Raw genomic sequence first — 22,752 nt, forward strand, 5'->3', positions numbered from 1 at the left:
TTCTTTAATTCCAAATTTTGCCCCATCCTGACTTTACTGACACAATGCAGCTGCTCATATTGATTCATGAGGGTCCAACGAGTGCAATTCAAACACTCCCAAACCATGCAAATAGTTCCACTCATGCAGGATGCTGCTCAAACACTGCCCATCTATCACACAAACATCCTGTTTCTATCCCATACATTATACTGTTATACTGCTGTCACTTTGTACTTGAGGGAGCAAAAAATAGAGGAAAAAAAATTGTTGTCGATGTTGTTGTTGTTATTCATACTTCAATAAGTAATACCACAAAAATTCAAATACTTCATGATCCAATAATTAATACTATAATATTTATAATAGTAAATAAATCAAGACTGTCATCAGAACTGGCATAATATACTATTGAAATGAGTGTTTACACACACTTCTATGGACAGTAATGGCATACATGTAATGTAATTATCTCAAAATTGCAGGACACAATGTACCATTCTCAGGCATACCTGAAAAAAGATGATGCAATACTAAAGTGCTGGTGTAAAAGCAAATAAATAATGCAAGCATCCATTGTTTTAAGATAATCAGATATGAATTCCATCATGACCACACTATTCTACACACTAAAATGGTTTAAAAATCATGAATATTAATATTTTACTTAAACATGATGAAAACAACAACTCTCAAACCCCACCTAAGACTGTCGTGCCTTTAAAACTTATAACAGTATGTAAATGCCCTCTGTGTTTGCATGCAAAATGAGAAACAGCTCTAATAAAATGCAGCACCACGCTTTAACATTGGGATCCTTCCGAAGGATCTGCAGCTGCTACACAAAGGCCACGTACACACTGCAGCTAAATTTGGTTGTCAATTCACCTTTTAGTGCTTAATTCTGTTCTGTCCACACAGTTCAGTCATTTACAGGAGTCTACAACCAAATTAACTCTGCAGTGACAACTGCATTTACAGAAATTCTACACAGTGAATTCAAAACCGAACTGAACAACTAGTTGTTAATGATGAATTTAAATGCATATGAGAGTTGTGACTTTTCTGTATGTGGTGTACGAAATCACAGAGCATGATATGACTTTGACTTGAACTGGTGTTGCCAGATCTTGCTAGAAATAAACAACAACAACTACAGTACAACCACAAAGAAGGCAAGATAAGTAATGCCAGCATGGCTGGCAGGCATCAGACCAACTACATCAATGAGCAATTAAAGATATTTATGATTTTAAGCAAAACAGCTGAAAAATCAAATGCAGTCACTATTATTGTGATTGAAAGATTTATCACTGTGGACCAGTAAGTGTCGCTGTTATCAAATTGATATGGTGTGGTCAAGGGAGATACAACCCCAAAGTCATTTTGGCATCATGCCTCAAATTTGTTGTGGTGCTGTATGAAATTTGGTCTATCGACATGACTTTTTGTCACAACAGACTTGAATTTGGTAAAATCAGACAAATGGTCTAGGAGAAGTTTTAAAAAGTAGTTTTTTAAAGAAAATCAAAATGGCGGACAGAAAGTTCGGCTAACTATGGCAAAATTGGTATTGATGCTCTCGGCATGACCCAATGATTATTTCATTACAATAGGTTTATTTCCTCAAAAGAATTTTTTTTTTTTTTTTTTTTTTTTAAATTTAATTATTGATGGTTAATGGATGGTTTATCACTTTTGACTAATAGATGGCACTGTTACCAAATTGATGTGGCATTATCAGTGTGAGGTGGCAATGACACATACAAAGTTTGGTGTCATTATGTCAAAGCTTTGCAAAGCTATAGATGCAGTCTGGCATCATTCCAGCAAAAATAAATAATAACTGTTTTGTATATCTACACAAAATCCATAACTTTTTGCCAGAATGTTATGAAGATGATCTGAGTCAAATTTGGTGAAAATCGGATCAATAGTCTAGGAGGAGTTTGAAAAAGTAGTTTTTCAAGATAAATCAAAATGTTGGACAAGAAGTTCATCTAACTATGGCAAAATTGGTATCTGTTCTTGGCATGACCCAAGGATTATTTTGAGCCCAGTCATTACAATTTCCTTAAAAGTTATTAGCATTTTTTTTTAAATTTCATTATTGATGGCTGATGGATGATTTATCACTTTTGACTAATAGGTGGCACTGTTACCAAATTGACGTGCGTGGTCAGTGTGAGGTGACAATTGCACATACAAAGTTCAATATCTCAAAGCTTTGCAGAGATAAAGACTCAGATGCAGCTTGGCATCATTCCAGCAAATTTGTTGATGCATTAAACGATAGCCATTTTGTATATAGACACAAAATACATACATTTTTGCCAGCAAAACTGACTTTGGCAAAATTGTTCCCAGAATGACCCAAGAATTATCCAGTCCAGTTTAATTTACAATAGGCTTATTTTATCAAAAGTTATTAGCATTTTTTTTTATTTCATTATTGATGGTTAATGGATGGTTTATTACTTTTGACTAATCAATAACTTTTTGCCAGCATGGTCTGAAGATGATCTAAGTCGAATTTGATGAAAATTAGACCAACAGTCTAGGAGCAGTTTGAAAAAGTAGGTTTTCAACATAAATCAAAATGGCGGATAGGAGGTTTGGCTGACTATAGCTGTGTCTCATTTAGAAGGCTGCGCCCTCCGGAGGTCAAATCCTCTGGAGGTTGCATCCTCTGTAGGATGTGTATACGAATTGTCCTCAACCTAGAAATAAACGAGACGGCATCATTGCACTCTCACACTACTTAAATGAAGGAAATTTATTTCTAAATTTGAAAAGTAATTTGAAAAAAAAAAGCTTGTTTTATTTTGTTCAATGTTTGAGGAGCTGCAGCTTATCAGCTTAAAAATAAGGATATGCAAAGAATTGTGGTTTATCTGTAGTAGCAAAGGATACACCTCATGCATCCTCCAAATTCCTGTGAAAGGAGGTTGTATTCGAGGGTCGCATTTGAAATTTGAAGTGTCCTACTTGCTTTTCTTAAATGAGACAGCCTTGATGATGTATGCAGCCTTCGAATGTGACCTCCGGAGGGTGCAGCCTTCTAAATGAGACACAGCTTATGGCAAAACTGGTATCTATGTTCCCGGAATGACCCAAAGAAAACATTGACCAGTTTCATTACAATATGCCAATTTAATGAAAAGGTATTAGCATTTTTTAAAATTTCTTTATAACTTTTGCCCACATGGTGGCGCTGCCCCAAAATGTCTAAATCTGGCCAGGGCATGGTGCCGAAGACACATGCCAATTTTCGTTACAAAATTTCAATGCGCTTGTGAAATATAACATTTTACGACAAAATCCAAAATGGCCGACATGGGAAAATTGGGTATGGCTCATCTCGGCATGCTGCCCCTGCTGAAAAAAACAGCATATGCTGTAGGTATGTTTTGGTGCTGGGATGCTGCTTTTAGCTGGTTTATGCTGCTCCTTTGCTGGTTTATGCTGGTCCTTTGCTGGTTAATGTTGGTCCTCAGCTTGTTAATGCTGGTCCTTTGCTGGTTTATGCATACCTAACCATCATATGCTGTTTTTTTCAGCAGGGGCACCGAATCTACAGAGACTAGTTTGTGATTTTTGGCCAAACCATTCAGAAGTTACTCCTTTTTTCAGGGGAAAAAAAAATGTTTGGTCACACTTTAAATTAGGTTGTCTTAACAACTATGTACTTACATCATAAAATAAGTACAATGTACTGTACAGTCGTGGCCAAAAGTTTTGAGAATGACACAAATATTAGTTTTCACAAAGTTTTGCTGCTAAACTGTTTTTAGATCTTTGTTTCAGTTGTTTCTGTGATGTACTGAAATATAATTACAAGCACTTCATACGTTTCAAAGGCCTTTATGGACAATCACATGACATTTATGCAAAGAGTCAGTATTTGCAGTGTTGGCCCTTCTTTTTCAGGACCTCTGCAATTCGACTGGGCATGCCCTCAATCAACTTCTGGGCCAAATCCTGACTGATAGCAACCCATTCTTTCATCATTCTTTCATCACTTCTTGGAGTTTGTCAGAATTAGTGGGTTTTTGTTTGTCCACCTGCCTCTTGAGGATTGACCACAAGTTTTAAGATTTGGGGAGTTTCCAGGCCATGGACCCAAAATATCAACGTTTTGGTCCCCGAGCCACTTAGTTATCACTTTTGCCTTATGGCACGGTGCGCCATCGTGCTGGAAAATGCATTGTTCTTCACCAAACTGTTGTTGGACTGTTGGAAGAAGTTGCAGTTGGAGGGTGTTTTGGTACCATTCTTTATTCATGGCTGTGTTTTTGGGCAAAATTGTGAGTGAGCCCACTCCCTTGGATGAGAAGCAACCCCACACATGAATGGTCTCAGGATGCTTTACTGTTGGCATGACACAGGACTGATGGTAGCGCTCACCTTTTCTTCTCCGGACAAGCCTTTTTCCAGATGCCCCAAACAATCGGAAAGAGGCTTCATCAGACAATATGACTTTGCCCCAGTCCTCAGCAGTCCATTCGCCATACTTTATGCAGAAGATCAATCTGTCCCTGATTTTTTTTTGGAGAGAAGTGGCTTCTTTGCTGCCCTTCTTGACACCAGGCCATCTTCCAAAAGTCTTGGCCTCACTGTGCGTACAGATGCGCTCACACCTGCCTGCTGCCATTCCTGAGCAAGCCCTGCACTGGTGGCACACCGATCCCGCAGCTGAATCCTCTTTAGGAGACGATCCTGGCGCTTGCTGGACTTTCTTGGACGCCCTGAAGCCTTCTTAACAAGAACTGAACCTCTTTCCTTGAAGTCCTTGATGATCCTATACATTTTTGATTTAGGTGCAATCTTAGTAGCCACAATATCCTTGCCTGTGAAGCCATTTTTATGCAACACAATGATGGCTGCATGCGTTTCTTTGCAGGTCACCATGGTTAACAATGGAAGAACAATGATTTCAAGCATCACCCTTTTAACATGTCAAGCTGCCATTCTAACCCAATCAGCCTGACATAATGATCTCCAGCCTTGTGCTCGTCAACATTCTCACCTGAGTTAACAAGACGATTACTGAAATGATCTCAGCAGGTCCTTTAATGACAGCAATGAAATGCAGTGGAAAGTTTTTTTTCGGGATTAAGTTAATTTTCATGGCAAAGAAGGACTATGCAATTCATCTGATCACTCTTCATAAAATTCTGGAGTATATGCAAATTGCTATTATTAAAACTTAAGCAGCAACTTTTCCAATTTCCAATATTTATGTAATTCTCAAAACTTTTGGCCACGACTGTACTTATTGTGGTCATATTGTATTCCAAAACACTTTTGCTTCTATTAAGGTGGGATATGGGTAAGGTTAGGGACAGGTTTGGTGGTATGGGTAGGTTTAAGAGTTGGTTAATGTGTAAGGGATGAGTCAACAGTGTAACTATTAATGTAATTACTGAAATTAATTACAGATGTAATATACATACATACAATACATATAGGTATTTTTAAAAAATATAAGTACAATGTAAAAACATATATGTACACATTAAGTGTACTCTACCAAATGATTAATTTAAATGTAAGTATATAGTAGTTAAGGCCACCTAATGTAAAGTGGGACCGAATTTTCCTTCTATACCTTACAAAACCTTACAAAAGTTATTAAGCATAAAGCATGAGTGAAATTTTGTATAAAGTGGTGGCACTATGAAGAGTTTGAGTTAGAGACTCCAAACTTGCTATGGTTAATGTTGAGACTGTCCTCTATCAGTGTGCCAAATTTCATAACTTCCCACAAGCGGTTCTATGGGCTGCCATAAACTCAAGAATGCCAGTGAACGCCTTTTAAGAAAGTTCTTCAGCTGTTCAGTAATAACAGTATCTATCTTACAGTACTTGCTCCTTATTACCTCATCATGATTGGGTGGACAAAGTTTCTGAACACTTCAAATGCCACTGAGGATGTGGGTGGTCTTGGTCTGACGTCAGAACATTTTTGTAGAGTGCGGAGGAAGTCTTGAGTGCTGAACGTTACAGTATGTTTTGATAGCACATTGAACTCTTTTAGCTCAAAAGATCAAGGAAAATTTGATTCCTCCTGGAATGACCTCTTTAAGAATAATTTCAGCGTGTAAAAATCAAGAGGCCAGTAAAATCTCTGTGAGTGTGTGTGTGTAAGTATCTTGGGTGAAGTCTGATTGTCTCGGCATGATTTCCATTATTCATTGTTCTGTGAGTGGCTCTAATTGTACCATCATTACCAGCTCGAGCTCTAATAACTGCCCCCGATTCCTCATTCGCTCTGACAGATCACTTCAAGCGCCATTAAAACAATTATCTTAAGAAGACTAGCACTGATTAATATTGCCATAATGCTCTGTAATTACGCATCACTGATATGCGGATGTGGCATGAATCTTTGAAAAAAGTCTTTTTGTGTGTTTTCTATTTTTAAGTAACACAAATGTTGAGATTTTTTTTTTTTTTTTTTAGAAAAAATGCAGCACAAATTTATAAAGAAAATGAAAGAAGAGGCTTGCTGTGAGAAAAAAAAGAAAGATTATAGACGGCCCTATTACAGTGAACTACAGAAGCGTTATTGCCTTATAACTCACAAGTCATTTTAAGCTTTCTTACTGCACTGTGGTATTTTTAATAAAAAAAGCATCACATCGGAAGGCTGTTGCAGCATTATTGCATAAACTCTATTTTAAGGGGCAATGTTGAGTAAAACACAATGTTCTTTGACAAACTTTGTAGAAAAACTCTAACTACGGCAATACACAACAGTCCTAAAAACTGCAAAAACATGTGGTTATTTTAGCATAATTGAGATACTATTATAGTTTGTATTTATATTTAGCTTTTTTTAAAATTAATTTAATTTAATTTAATTTAATTTTTCATTTTAGGTAAAGTTTTATTTTTTTGTGATTTATTTAATTTGAAATGTCTATAGATTTTATAGATTTTTATTATTATTATTAAAACAGAACGAAAATTAAAAATAAAATAAGTTTAACATCACATAATCCAATCAGAAATTATTTATTTACATACATATACAGTACACATAGGAGGGATAGTTCACCCAAAAAAAACAAACAAAAAAAAAAACGCCATGATTTACTCACCCTCAAGCCATTTTAGATGTAGATGACTTTCTTCTTTCAGACAAATATAATTGGAGTTATATAAAAAAAAATACTGGCTCTTCAACACTTTATAATGACAGTGAATGGGTGTTGAGATTTTGAAGTCCAATAAAGTGCATCCATCCATCATAAAAAGTACTCCACGCAGCTCCAAGGGGTTAATAATCGCAACATCTCAACAGCTTTATAAACTTTATACTTTATAAACTGCCATTATAAAGCCTGGAAGAGCCAGGGCATTTTTTAATATACCTCCAATTGTATTTGTGTGAAAGAAGAAAGTTATATACACCTAGGATGCCTTGCAGGTGAGTAAATCATGGGGTAATTTTTTTTTTGGTGAGTTATCTCTTTAATAGTACACCAGGAAAGCCTGTTTATTTCTAAGGGTCAGTGACAAGTTAGAAAATGGACAAAACAATGATGTAGGATTTACTTTGTAACAATTTTTACTCAGTAATTCATAGAAATAATTACAAAGAAAATCAAGTAACATCTTGTGCACCTTGTGTGAAATTTAATATTAATATTTTTTTTTAACACGACTAAATCCTGAAGAACTAAGAAACCCTGACTAATATTAGAAGTGGATGTGATCAATGCAGTGTCTCTCGCTGAAACTACTACAGAAGGCAAAAGCGAAAAACAAACTGCGGTCACCAGTACATAAAGATTTTGATAAGCACTCTAGATGAGAATAACAGGTTGTTTGTGTTTGTTTAGGACTAGCTTTTGCCGAAAGTTTAAATACATTTAATCAGAAACCAGTTTTGAGCTTCGAAAGCTCAAGAGGCCTGTTTGGAAGTCAACCATGTTCAGTATGATTACTGTATTTTTGTAAGGCAGCATTCAGCTCGAAACACTTAACCTACAGGCTCCATTCAGACCGTCCTCTAGCGTTTTCTGCATTGTTACTGGTCCTGTAGATCAGGTAAATTACTAACCTTGACACTAGCAATGCCAATGTCATGGTTTTTGGATTCCTGATTAAACACATGCTTCAGATACAAACATCTACTAAACAAATACGTAAATACACTGCAGTTCAAATGTTTGGGATACGATTTTTAGAATGTTTTTGAAAGAAGTCCTTACATTCACCAAGGCTGCATTTATTTGATAAAAAAAAATACAGTAATATTGTGAAAGATTTTTTTACATTTAATTTTTTTTTTAAATTTTCATTGTAACAACATTCTAAAATGTAGTTTATTCCTGAGATCAAAGCTGAATTTTCAGTATCATTACTCCAGTTTTCAGTGTCACATGATCCTTCAGAAATCGGCTTAAGAAATGTTATTTTTTCAATAAGAAAAAAATCCTACTGAGCCAAACTTTTGAAAGGTAGTGTATTTTCAGTCGTAAAATATTCAACACTATTCTTTTTCTCTATTTATATTTACTTATTATATATGCTACTTCAGCTTTTTTTCTTTTGCTGCCTTGTTAGCGTTGGTATTCTGTTAGGAAAATGCAAATCTCATTTTATTAGCATACCCATGGAACAACGTTGAAATGACATACTATATAAGAACACTATAAAATCATATAACACCAGTCCTACAGTACAACATTACATGAGCTTGTGTGTGTGTGTGTGTGTGTTACCTGTCTCTCTGTGAGCTGAGGAAACACAGCAGATGACAGGCCCAGAGCAGCGGTCCTGCGTAGGTGCTCAGGGCCGTCAAGAAAATGGCAGGTGCTTCCACATAACTCTCCAGACCCACAAAACCCACAGAGATGTCCACTGTCCCGATGTTATTAGAGTTTCCCTGAAGAGACCATAAAACATCAACATACACAGTTAACATACGTTTTGACATTTTATAAAGCTCTCAAAAAATGAATGTGTCATGGCTGTCTTAAGTAACATGAGAACGAAGGGAATTAACATTTTCCTTTACTACTTTGTGCTAGGGGCTTTGAAAAGCCCTTAACTGTAAATATATGCTAAATAGGGGTTTGTGAATTGATGAATAGCTAATAATCGATTGTTAAATTAAAATAAATAAATGTGGATGGATATCTCAATAAAACTCAAATCTTGATATAGTATCTCAATATAGTATAGTGTGATTATAAAACTGAAATCTTTATTATTTCCAACATTTCTGTGGATAGAAGTTTATGTTTATTACATGCCTAGGGTTGTCTTGATATTCCAGTATTGACAATAATCATGATATTTAAATAATGGAAAATAGCTATTGTGTTAATTAGGGGTGTCGCAATATACTGGTATTAGTGATATTTGAAAATTAATAGTGCACATACAATAATATGACACATACTAATCCAGCACCAGCTCCATTATATAGCATTAAACTCTATGACTCAAGCGTTATTTATTTCATTCATACTCGACACCGGAGGGCGCCCTCGTGCAGAAAGTCCACAAGCGAGACTCAGAGGAGTAATAAAACAAATTACTTTCCAGAAAATCCATTATATGGACAAAGGCATCCTATGGAAATGCGTTTCCACTATTGAATAAAAAATAAAAAAAGGTAATTGCGACTTTTTATCTCACAGTTGTGAATTTTTTTCTCAGAATTGTGACTTTCTCTCAAAATTGCGAGTTTATATCTAACCACAATTGAGACTTTTTTCAGGATTGCGTGATACAAACTCACAATTGCAAGTTATAAAGTCAAAATAGTGAGATATAAACTCAAAATTCTGACTTTTTTTCTCAAAATTGAGAGTTTATCTCGTAAAGTGATTTTTTTTGTTTATATCTTACAATTGTGAAGTTTTTCTTAAAATTGTGACTTTTTCTCAAAACTGTGAGTTTATATCTCACAATTCAGACTTTTTTTCAGAATTAAAAAAAATCACTTTTCTCTCTCAGAACTGCGTGATACACACTCACAATTGCAAGTTAAGTTAGTACTGTAAGATATAAACTCAAAATTCAGACTTTTTTCCTCAGAATTGCAAGTTTGTCTCAATTGTGACTTTTTTTCTCAGAATTGCAAGTTTATATCTCAATTGTGACTTTTTTTTAATAAAAAATGAGTTTATATCTCACAATTGTGACTTCAAAATTGCGATTGTATATCTCACGTTTGTGACTTTTCTCAAAATTCTGACTTCTTTTTCTTTCAAGTTTACATCTTGCAATTCTGACTTTTTTCAGAATTGCATGATACAAACTCACAGTGGTGAGTTCTGACTTTTCTCAATTTTTACTTGTTTTAATTGTCACTTTTTTCTCAAAATTGTTAATATCTCACAATTGTGACTTTTTTTCTCAAAATTGCAAGTTTCTCACAATTGTGACATTTTTCTTAGAATTACAAGTTTATATCTCAAAATTCTGACTTTTTTCTTGCAATTGCAAATTTACATCTCACAATTGACTTGTTTGTATGAAACAAACTCACAATTGCGAGTTATAAAGTCAGAATTGTGAGATATAAACTCAAAATTCTGACTTTTTTCTCTCAAAATTGCGAGTTTATCTCGTAAAGTGATTTTTTTTGTTTATATCTTACAATTGTGAAGTTTTTCTTAAAATTGTGACTTTTTCTCAAAACTGTGAGTTTATATCTCACAATTCAGACTTTTTTTCAGAATTAAAAAAAATCACTTTTCTCTCTCAGAACTGCGTGATACACACTCACAATTGCAAGTTAAGTTAGTACTGTAAGATATAAACTCAAAATTCAGACTTTTTTCCTCAGAATTGCAAGTTTGTCTCAATTGTGACTTTTTTTCTCAGAATTGCAAGTTTATATCTCAATTGTGACTTTTTTTTAATAAAAAATGAGTTTATATCTCACAATTGTGACTTCAAAATTGCGATTGTATATCTCACGTTTGTGACTTTTCTCAAAATTCTGACTTCTTTTTCTTTCAAGTTTACATCTTGCAATTCTGACTTTTTTCAGAATTGCATGATACAAACTCACAGTGGTGAGTTCTGACTTTTCTCAATTTTTACTTGTTTTAATTGTCACTTTTTTCTCAAAATTGTTAATATCTCACAATTGTGACTTTTTTTCTCAAAATTGCAAGTTTCTCACAATTGTGACATTTTTCTTAGAATTACAAGTTTATATCTCAAAATTCTGACTTTTTTCTTGCAATTGCAAATTTACATCTCACAATTGACTTGTTTGTATGAAACAAACTCACAATTGCGAGTTATAAAGTCAGAATTGTGAGATATAAACTCAAAATTCTGACTTTTTTCTCTCAAAATTGCGAGTTTATCTCGTAAATTGATTTTTTTGTTTATATCTTACAATTGTGAAGTTTTTCTTAAAATTGTGACTTTTTCTCAAAACTGAGTTTATATCTTACAATTCAGACTTTTTTTCAGAATTAAAAAAAAACACTTTTCTTTCTCAGAACTGCGTGATACACACTCACAATGGCAAGTTAAGTTAGTACTGTAAGATATAAACTCAAAATTCAGACTTTTTTTCCTCAGAATTGCAAGTTTATATCTCAATTGTGACTTTTTTTTTATTAAAAAAATGAGTTTATATCTCACAATTGTGACTTCAAAATTGCGATTGTATATCTCACGTTTGTGACTTTTCTCAAAATTCTGACTTTTTCTTTCAAGTTTACATCTTGCAATTCTGACTTTTTTCAGAATTGCATGATACAAACTCACAGTGGTGAGTTCTGACTTTTCTCAATTTTTACTTGTTTTAATTGTCACTTTTTTTCTCAAAATTGCATGTTTCTCACAATTGTTTTTTCTCTGAATTGCAAGTTTCTCACAATTGTGACATTTTTCTTAGAATTACAAGTATATATCTCACAATTGTGACTTTTATTATCAAAATTGCAAGTTTATATCTCACAATTGTGACTCATTTTTAAAAAATGTGAGTTTACATCTCAAAATTCTGACTTTTTTCTTGCAATTGCAAATTTACATCTCACAATTGACTTGTTTGTATGAAACAAACTCACAATTGCGAGTTATAAAGTCAGAATTGTGAGATACAAACTCAAAATTCTGCCTTTTTTTCTCAGATCTGAGTTTGTCTCACAATTGACTTTCTCAGAATTGTTTCTCACAATTGTTACTTTTTCTCAAAATTGTGAGTTTATATCTCACAATTCTGACATTTTTCTCAGAATTAAGAGTTTATATCTCACAACTGTGACCTTTTTTCTCAGAATTGCAAGTTTATACCTCACAATTCTGAGAAAATAAGTCAGAATTACGAGTTTGCAGACCTATATATAAATAACTATAATAAAAACAAATAAAAAAAATATATATAAAAAACATTTTCATGTCATTTGACCATTAAACAACTAACACCAGAGAACTTGAACATAATAATAATAATACATTAATAATAATTATAACATTCCCTATATATGTGCAGCCCTTTATATAAATCATTTTAAAATAACAACAAATCAAAATAAAACACTAACTAAAAATAGATTTTCAAAAAAGCATTCATGTCATTTGACCATTAACCATGAACATGTGAATTTGTCATTAAATAATTTAAATATGAACCCAAAATTTCAGGGGGACTTCAGGTAAATATTTTACGTGAAAAAGTTTGGAAACGGTTGATATAAACAGTAGTGAAGTGATGTAGCAGAGGTTTGAGGCATCCTGCAGTTATTCAGGTGAGGTGAGAGAAGCACTGTGTTTCTAGTCATTGCTGACAGACTCCAGTCTGAGGGTCCCTCGGCTGATGGACGGATGAGGAAGAGGGGGAAATAAACGAACAGATCCTGCTTTTTCCACAGCTCACAGGACGCTGTGTCTGTCACTCCAGTTGCTCCTGTCAGGACCAGGAGATTGGAAAATCCTCCTCCTCAATCGCTTTCCTCTTGCCTCTCTTACTCCCATTATTTCATGCTAGTTTGCAGTGTCAAAGTGGGTGGAAAAAGGGCCTGGCCTGACAAAACGAGCTAAATCAATGTGACAATTTACAATTAACAATCACTTCCACCCTGCTTAATGACTAGAGAGAGGGAGAGGAATATATCCATCCTTGGACAGTTCAGCTGCATTGACCCTGACTGTCCCTCAATGATGATGTCATTTTCAAGCCCATAATTCCATGCTTGGGTGCTTTAAATGATAATTGGCCAGTAAAGCACCATTTATGACCCACACTTACACACACACACACACACACACACACACACACACACACACACACACACACATCTCAGCTCAGCTCTGACTTGATGTACTCTCGATGTCTCATTATAAAACTGATTCCTTTGATCAGGTTTATAAACAGTCCATCCGTCTGGCATTGCTCTGACAAAAAAGTTTTGTTACTTTTATTCCACGCCTGTCGGTTTTGAGGTCATTAATACTAATGGTCAAAAGTTTAGAGTAATAACAAATATACACTTTATTAAGTAAAAAAACAGTAAAACTGTGGAAAAATTTTCTATTTTGAATATTTAAAAATTTGTCTTTAATAAATAAATACAGTTATAGTCGAAAGTTTACATACACCTTGCAGAATCTGCAAAATGTTAATTATTTTACTAAAACATTTCACATAAAAATGTTTACATATAGTCCACAAGAGAAAATAATAGTTACATTTATAAAAATTACCCTGTTCAAAAGTTTACATCCCTTTGATTCTTAACACTTTGTTGTTACCTGAATGATCCACAGCTGTTTTTTTGTTTAATGATAGTTGTTTGAGTCCCTTGTTTGTCCTGAACAGTTAAACTGCCTGCTGTTCTTTAGAAAAATTCTCCAGGTCGCACAAATTCTTTGGTTTTCCTGCATTTTTGTGTATTTGAACCCTTTCCAACAATGACTGTATGATTTTCATATCCATCTTTTCACACTGAGGACAACTGAGGGACTTATATGCAACTATTACAGAAGGTTCAAACGCTCACTTATGTTCCAGAAGGAAACTCAATGCATTAAGAGCCCGGGGTGAGAACTTGGAAACTTAAATTTGAAGATCAGAGTAAATTGAACTTATTTTGTCTTCTGGGGAACAAGAAAGTATCTTTTGTAGCTTCTGAAGGGCAGTGCTAAATGAAAAAAATATGATATTTAGGCAAAATAAGAAAAATGTACACATCTTTATTCTGTCAAAAGTTTTCACCCCTCACTTTTAATGCCTAGTTTTTCCTTCTGAAGCATCAGTGAGCGTTTGAACCTTCTGTAATAGTTGAAAATCAAAAGTTGAGTCCCTCAGTGTGAAAAGATGAATCTCAAATACACAAAAATTCTGAAAAACCAAAAAATTGGTGGAACCTGAAGGAATTTTCTGAAGAACAGCAAGAAGTTTAACTGTTCAGGACAAACAAGCTACTCATGACAACTATAAATAAACAACACAGCTTTGAATCATTCAGGTAACAACACAGCATTAAGTCATTTTTATAAATTAAATCATTATTTTCTCTGGTGGACTATATGTAAACGTCTTTTATGTGAAACATTTTATTTAAATAACATGCATTTTGTATGATCCCTCTTATTTTGCTAAAATAATTAACATTTTGCAGATTGTAAACTTTTGACCACAACTGTATAAAAATAAAGCAACAAGCTATTCAAAATGTCTCCAACAGCAGCAGCAGCCGATGATTTTATGGTTGAATTGATAAAATATGTAAAGAAAAGTCCTGCACGTTTTGCTGAGTCAAGATTCTATAATGGAAATCTGTAATGAATGGAACAATTCTGCTGTCGTCATTGCTTGTAATACTAAAGGGCATTTTTACACTTAGGTTTGTTTAAACTTTTCATATGAATCAATCTGCTTTAGGGTAGGATGACAATTCTGTTCACAAGCCAGCCCAAAATTGAAAATTCACCCAAAAATTACAATTGCCCCATGATTTACTCACCCTCAAGCAATTCTAGGTGTATATGACTTTCCTCTTTCAGACGAATACAATCTTGAAAATCTTAACACCTATTCACTGCCATTATAACGCTTGGAAGAGCCAGGAGTTTTTCTGTATATATCTCTGATTGTATTCGTCTAAAAGAAGAAAGTCATGTACACCTAGGATGGCTTGAGGGTGAGTAAACCATTGAGTAATTTTCATTTGTGGGTGCACTATTCCTTTAGCTAGTCTCAATGGTGGTATTACAATGCTTATAACGCAAACATACCAAGGTTCGGTGCCAAATAAGTACAATTAATCAAGGTAAATCATTTATAAATCCAGTGTGGAAAGTGTTTAAAGTTTTGAAGGAATCAATCTTGGGTTTAGGCCAAGCGATCGACCTCAACGTGTGAAAAACGTGTTCCTGAGAACAATAGCACTGCAATTACATAATCGATATACATTAATGGAGGAAACAAGGCCTCTATTGTCTTTACTAAGCCATTCTTAAAGATGTTCTCCTCTCATCATTACCTGAAAGTAGAAGAAGGCCTGGCCGAACCAGTAGTGCATGATGGTGGTCTGGGCGGCATCGTAGTGCAGTTTCTTCCAGATGAACTGAGCCATGATGGTCTGGATAAGCAGACAGCAGGCCAGCGTGGGCAAATTATGAGCTCTGAACAGCAAAGCCACCAATAACACCACACCACTGTACACTTCCCACAGTCCTCTGCTCTTCAGCCGCCCGCTGTCCACCGCTGACGACATCACCTGCGAGCGCAGCAGGTCCTTCACGCCGGTGAACAAGATACCGAGGACGAAAACGTAGACGAATCGTGCTTCAACGGTTCCTCTGAAAGAGAACGTGAGAAACACAGAAAGAAATATTCTTGTTTAGGCTCATCAAAGACACTTACATTTTCACCTGCTTTCTATCTTACACACGGAAGAATCAATATCGACAGCGAGCACCCTTTTGTTTGAAGGCTTGTCTTCATCTCAGGCAAAGCTTGTGAAGTCAGAAGAGAATCAATAACAGCGAGGTTTGGTGCTTCGCAGCAGAGAGCAGAAGTTACTTATTATAGCCCACAGGAGGTCAGCGGGGTCACCTGGCGGAAATCAGCAGAAACCGCCTGAAAGGACCACCTTCTCACTTTTGACAATGTAGTAAACACAGCAAAACTGCTGGGACAATATCAGGTCAACATCAGAGATGCAGAGACACCACACCGTAAGCGAAACAACTCAAATAAATACTCCTACTGTCAGCACAAAGTATACTGAGGCTATTTAGGAGGCAAATATACAGTACCATATGCTAAACTAGATCAGAATGTAGTAATGCAGAAAACGTGGACAGAATCATTGAATACTGTCATAAAAATGGAATTTACTGTATAACATGGATTGTGTCGCAGTGTCAATTTGGTGAATTTTGGATGAATAAGTCAAAAGTTGGTCATTACACTTAAATCTAAATGTGATATGAACTAGTGTCTGTGAATTTTAAGCCACAAAAACACTATTTAAATATCAATCCTGCATGCTCTGCATGTCTCTGTGTGAATGAATGGCGTAGATGCGTGGTATTGTTTAATACACACATACTAAAGCGCGCCTCAATATGAACACATGAACACATAAACATAATCTGAACACATAAACTGAATTGAGAGTCTATTCATGAGCATTTTACCATATCTTTTGAGAAAACTATTGTCATATCATATACAAACAAAAACTTAAAGGGGTCATCAGATGCAAAACTCACTTTTACTCACTTTTTTTTTTTGTTTGAACATTAATGTGTGTTGGCAATTTGTGTACACAACCACCGTACAATGATAAAAATTTACCCATTGGTATTTTTTAATCTTGAAAAGTAATATCCCCTTTTTTAAATCAGGTCATTCTTAGCTTCTTGTTGGTGTGATGACACACCGACAGCGCCTTACCTTAGACCCGCCCTCACCGAGCTGAAACTGTCCGACTTCGATCGCCATTGTGTGACTCAGGTGCAGAGGAAGACAAGAATGTCTGATTGAGCGACTGAGGTGTTCTGTTGTTGGATGTAATAATGAACATAGCAGTCGTCATTTACTCCTAACATCTGAGTCACTGAAGAAGCAGAGGATTAATGTTACTTTTGTTTTTGAAAGGAAAGCGCTGATCCCGATCTACACATGTGTCTATGTTCATGCGAATCATTTGTAATGCAGCTTCACCCACAGCAGTGAGCATAAGGGTTTTTTATGCATCTTTGCAAACGGCCTTTCTTAATAATGTGTTGGTTAGCAAGTTTCACAGCTAAACACGGCTAAATGCGTCTAAAGTAAACATTACTGCTCGTCATCCCATGGCAGAGAGAGGCGGGGCAAGCAGAGCTCATTAGCATTTAAAGGAACATGCAACAGAATAGCTCGCTTTAAAAAGGGCTGAAATTGAGTTATTTTTACACTACCATTGAGAAATTTTCATTAGAACCCTAAAGAATCATATCATATCATATATCATATCAGCTTGTGGAAAATAGGCATCCGATGACCCCTTTAAAGGTTTTCACAGCAACCCATCAAAATAAAAGTTTGGTTTACCTTGAAAAACTTCTGAAAAAAAAAAGTTATATGTTGTAATAAAAGCAGTTAACGAGAGAAGCTTTGAATATTAAAATAGTAATTGTAATTATTAAAATAACGTATTTCATGCAGCCTTAACAATTACATATTTGTTAAACTTTTAATAAATTCCTCTTAAATTGTTTAAGATTCATGATTTTAATTAATTAGACGTGATTTTTGATTAATATTTTTTAATCTAACCATTAAAGTGACAAGAAGTGACAAGAAAAAACTAAAATGGAATTTAGAAAAAAAAAATTCCTTTGTATGATTTCAAGGGGATTTAATGGTCCTAAACTATATTTATGGAATAGTTATGATCCATTTAGAATCTGTGCATAGACCTAAAAAATTTAACTTTCAACTTAAACTGCCATAAATCTTGAATGCTTGACATTAGGTGTCTCTTTAAATACGACGCTCAGCAAATTAAGTTAAAGTAAAAAGTGAATCTACAAAAAGTTATATACGTTTTTTATTATTATAGTATTATTATTGTGATAAAAATGTACAAAAATACTGTTTTAAATTTTAAACAGCTTTACTCTAAAACTGCACAAAAATTAAAGCCATACATTTAAAGTTGTGTTTCAAGTTTGAGCTTGGGCTTTTGGGATTTTGAGATGCATTTCCCATTCACTTCCATTGTGGCATTTTTGATGTCATGACCTTTTTTTTTTTGTGCAAAAAACTCAAAAAATGTTTAACCTTGAGAAACATAACATAAAAATCAGAAACTGCATTTCATTATACACTGTTCCAGTTAGTAGCGTGAAAACCATCTGAGGAGCGTGAGCCTATCAGCGCCAAAACTCCTGTTACACTGCTCAACAGGTCTCTTGTTTATATCATGTTTTGACTTTGTTAGTTAAGATGACAGTATTTGTGAAATGGCAGAAATCATGTTGCATTATTGCAATCATTGTGTTCTCAGTAGACATAACTGTTGCACCGTGAGTAGATTTAAATATAATGCTAAATCAACTGAATTATTTCATCTTGGCAACTGTCATAATAAAAACCCAATAATACTTTCTCGAGTTTTCAAGAGAGTTCCACATGTACTCATTTTATATTCAAAGATAATAGCCAATCACAGCAGTGAGCGTCAACACTGAAGTCTCACAGTCGACACGCCCCTTCCAACAGAGCCATCCAATCAGATTTATATCTTCGTTATGACCATTTTTGCTGAGGAAAACGAAAACTACGATTATAAGTGTGAACTTAAGGAAACAATTAAAACTAATAATAAAAAAAGCAATTTATTACCTTTTTAAACTTAACTAGATAAATGTGTACTAAACACAACAAGAAAATTTGAATATAAAGTTGAAAACAATAATTAACAACAGTGTTTAACTAAGTATTTTCATATAAAAAAGACATTTTAATAATTTTCAAACTAGTCTTTTTTATGGTTTCAGCAAAACATCTAAAACACAAAAAAACAGGATAAATTTACTTGGGAAGAGATTTATTTTCATAGATTGTATCTTGAATATCTTGAATATAAATGTACTTTGTCTTACTGCACTAACAAATCTTTTGGCTTGTTTTTAACCCTAACTTTATTTATACATAAAACAAATGAAAATATCTGCCTGTGCAGCAATACAAAATACAAAACAGATGAATTCTCTGAAAACACGACTTAATATATTATGCAGTGTTGCTTCTCAAGTATGTTTTCTTTTCTTTAAATTGGAAAATAAAATGGTAATTTGTCTTGTGCCACAACAACAAGCTACAGACTTTTTAACAAAATGATCAAATTATCAATTATCACAGCTAACTAAAGTTAACTAATGTCAAAATAGTGCAGCTTTCCAATAGGGTTCAACGGGGCTGAAGGCACACCCTAAGAAAAAAAAGTGCTTTTCACTGTGCCCAAAGTGTATGATTGCAGAAAAATATTTACGTTTGTATTAAACATTTATGGAGCAACAGATTTTGTGTGAAAATAAATCATACAAGTTGTTTATTTTATTTACAAATTTTATAAATGTATAAAGTGGCAAGGGAGGCCTTTTACCCCACACACAACGTAAAAGGCACACAGTACTGATACAAATACTTTATTTAAAATAATGTTGTTGTTTTTTGTTTTTTTTTGTTTTTAATAATGCAAAGTTTGTACTATTTCCTGCTTATTTTGATAAATAAAATAATATTTTTTGTTCAATAAATATAGTCATTAAAATATGTTAAAATAAAACACATTTTAAAACACAGAAACAAAATCATTTAAAAATGTAAAGATTCTGAAAGCATTGAAGGAGATCCCATAGTAATTTAATATAGATCTACAGTAGTAACAACAAATAATATTTTATCATATGATATGATTAATAATGTTCTTAAAAATGATGGTTTCATTCTAAACACTGTGATTATCTTTAAGATGGACACCCAACATAATATATGACATTTACCATCTGAATCTAACCCTGACATGTCAAAAAATAGAAAGCTAGTTTTTTATAGGTTAATTTAGAAAAACGATTGGAGCGTTAAATATATATTTTTTTTTAAACGAACAGCGCCCAGCAGAAAACTGATCATAGTTTGATCAGCCTTGTCAGATCATCATGACTTGCCTAAAATAAAATATATAGGTATAAAACAGTTCAAGTATAAAACAATGTTATTTTAAACGTTAACGATAAAAGTGCGCTATTAGGCGCATATCCAATAGTTTGTGCAGAGAGTGGCAGCTAAAGCCGCTTTGCAGGACATGGAGGTGCCAGCGCGATCACTTCTTTTTCAGTGTAAGCAAATAAAAAGTATCCATTTTATTTGTATGCACTCAACAAAATGTTACAAACAGTGCTTTTATAAAATAAAGAAAACAAACATGATGTGCTTTCTGCCGTCTCGTTCTTGAACAGGAGCGCTTCACAAAAATTAACCGAAACTTAGCGAATGCATGTCTCACAGACATGATAAATATATCTATAGAAAGCTTTAAAGGGGTCATCGGTGCAAAACTAACTTTTACATGTTGTTTCAACATTAATGTGTGTTGGTAGTTTGTGTACACAACCACCCTACAATGATAAAAATCCACCCAGTGGTTATTTTTTTTTATCTTTAAAAGTAATATCCCCTTTTTAAAATCAGTTCATTCTTAGCTTCTTGTCGTTGTGACGAAACAGTTGATTGACATGAGCGCCTTACCTTAGACCCGCCCTCACCGAGCTGAAACAGTCCGAATACGATCCTCACTGTGTTAACTCTAATAGAGCGATGGAGGTGTCCTGTTGTCGGATGTAATAATGAACACAGCAGTAGTCATTTAATCCCGACATCTGAGCCTCTGAAGACGCAGAGGATTAACGGTACTTTCGTTTTTAAATGGAAAGCACCAATCCCGATCTACATATGCATCTATCTTCGTCCGAACCGTTCCTGATGCAGCTTCACCCACAGCAGAAGTGAGTATAAGGGTTTTTTGTGCATCTTTGCAAATGGCCTTTCTTAATAATGTGCTTGTTGGCAAGTTTCGCCAATAAACGCAGCTAAACGCGGCTAAGGTAAACAATCCCAGAGAGGGGCGGGGCGAGCAGAGCTCGTGGCATTTAAAGTGGCCATGTCTTAAAATGAGCTGAAATTTTGCAGAGCTGATTTTGACAAGGTAAAGGGGTGTTTTTTTTACACTACTATTGAGAATTTTTAATCAAAGTATATTAGAGACTTTTCATTAAGACCCTAAAGAATCATATGAACTTGTGGAAAATGGGCATCCGATGACCCCTTTAAATTATTACTTAATTTCTCTCTAAAGGCGTGTCCAAAAAGGAGATTGCAATTCAGGATCTTTGTGAGACTGGCTCAGAATACACTAGTTTATTAATAAATAATTCAAATATGTCCTTACTCTTTCGCCCCGACACATTTATTGTTTTTTTTTTTTTTTTGCCGGTGCTTTGTGGCAAGTTTCAGCCTATTGTGTGCTTGAACGCGGATCTCTTCCAGCTGCGCTGAAGGACACTAAACGCAGTCCGAGCCGGTCTCAAAAGTGATAGCGAAAGTGAAGTCTTGTTTTGTTTCCACCAGCACAGCATTTTTTCTTCACTATAATTAATGGATGTCTAAAATATAAAAATAAGGAGAAGCCTAAAACAGGCCTGATGCCCGGCCCGCGTCTGAACTATGACGTGAAAATTGGTCCGAAGCCCAGCCCCAGGGGTGTGAAGAAGTCAGGGCCCAGGCTAAAATGCAGCACTCTTATTGACTGCTTTGATGCGCTGCAATACGGTACGACATTGTTGTAATGCTAACAGCCGAAAAAGTTTTTTTTTTTTTTTTTTTTTTCTTGCTCCCCCCGACTCAAGAGTCAAATGTCGCCCATAGAAAGCGCTATGGCATGTTTTTCTGGCATCTAGTGGTTTAGAGGAAAATAATATCAAAGGCGCTTTTTACCCCAGGGGGCCTTTAGCCCGTCATACCCTACCAATTACTGTAGCGTGACAAAACTACAATAGACATAGCTGTTATATTGTCTAAGTTATATTGTAAAGAACCTCACACATAACATGCAAAAACAAAAACAGATATGATGACCACTCATTTTAGTGAATCGGTTCATTCCAATGATTCATGTAAACGAACAAATTCAAACTGAAAGGATTCAACGGTTCATTGAAAAGTTTTAATACTAAAATAATTTGTTAAACACTGCCATTCATCATTGTACATAACTATATTCTAGTTTTTTTTTTTTTTTTTTTTTTTAGTGTTTTTAGTCTACATTTATCTTTTCAAGTGTAATGCTGTCAGTCTAATCAAGATCTATTCATTTGAATCCCTTGTTCTTTAACCAAAAATACTCCTCTGATTAAATTACATTATATAATCCAATTATGATGATCTGATCTAGTTAAACATAAAGTACATTGTCCCCTTGAACAGCTTTAATGCACTTTGTGTAAGTTGCTTGTACAGTGCAGTTTTTCAAAAGCTCTTTCTCCAACGGGCAGCGTGACTGTATGTTGTTTAACTATGTTAAATCACGGGTCGCTTGTAGCTGGAGACTCTACAGTTTCACAGTACACTGGATCAGTCACATTAAATGTGATTAGAGCAAAACAGGCAAGGGATTTCAGCAATTTCCCTGGAGAAGAAGGAAAATCTCATCATTTTTATTGCCACTGTGTCTCTGTTCCTCTTCACTGTAAATAAGCTCCATCAGAGAGCAAACCACATCTGCA

At 34.7% G+C, this 22,752-nt stretch overlaps 1 protein-coding gene across 1 annotated transcript in view; it reads right to left on the reverse strand.

Moving 5' to 3' along the window:
* The window catches only part of LOC141288079 (GPI ethanolamine phosphate transferase 2-like), a 222,035-nt gene that overhangs the window by 10,096 nt on the left and 189,187 nt on the right, over positions 1–22,752 (reverse strand). The window contains exons 10-11 of the mRNA XM_073820194.1: positions 15,456–15,774; positions 8,715–8,878 (exon numbers count right to left, since the gene is read on the reverse strand). Coding sequence (XP_073676295.1) covers positions 8,715–8,878; positions 15,456–15,774 — 483 coding nt within the window. The remainder of the gene's footprint in view (positions 1–8,714; positions 8,879–15,455; positions 15,775–22,752) is intronic.

The sequence above is a fragment of the Garra rufa genome, chromosome 16 (genome assembly GCF_049309525.1).
Source record: "Garra rufa chromosome 16, GarRuf1.0, whole genome shotgun sequence".
In the NCBI taxonomy this organism is placed as follows: Eukaryota; Metazoa; Chordata; class Actinopteri; order Cypriniformes; family Cyprinidae; genus Garra; species Garra rufa.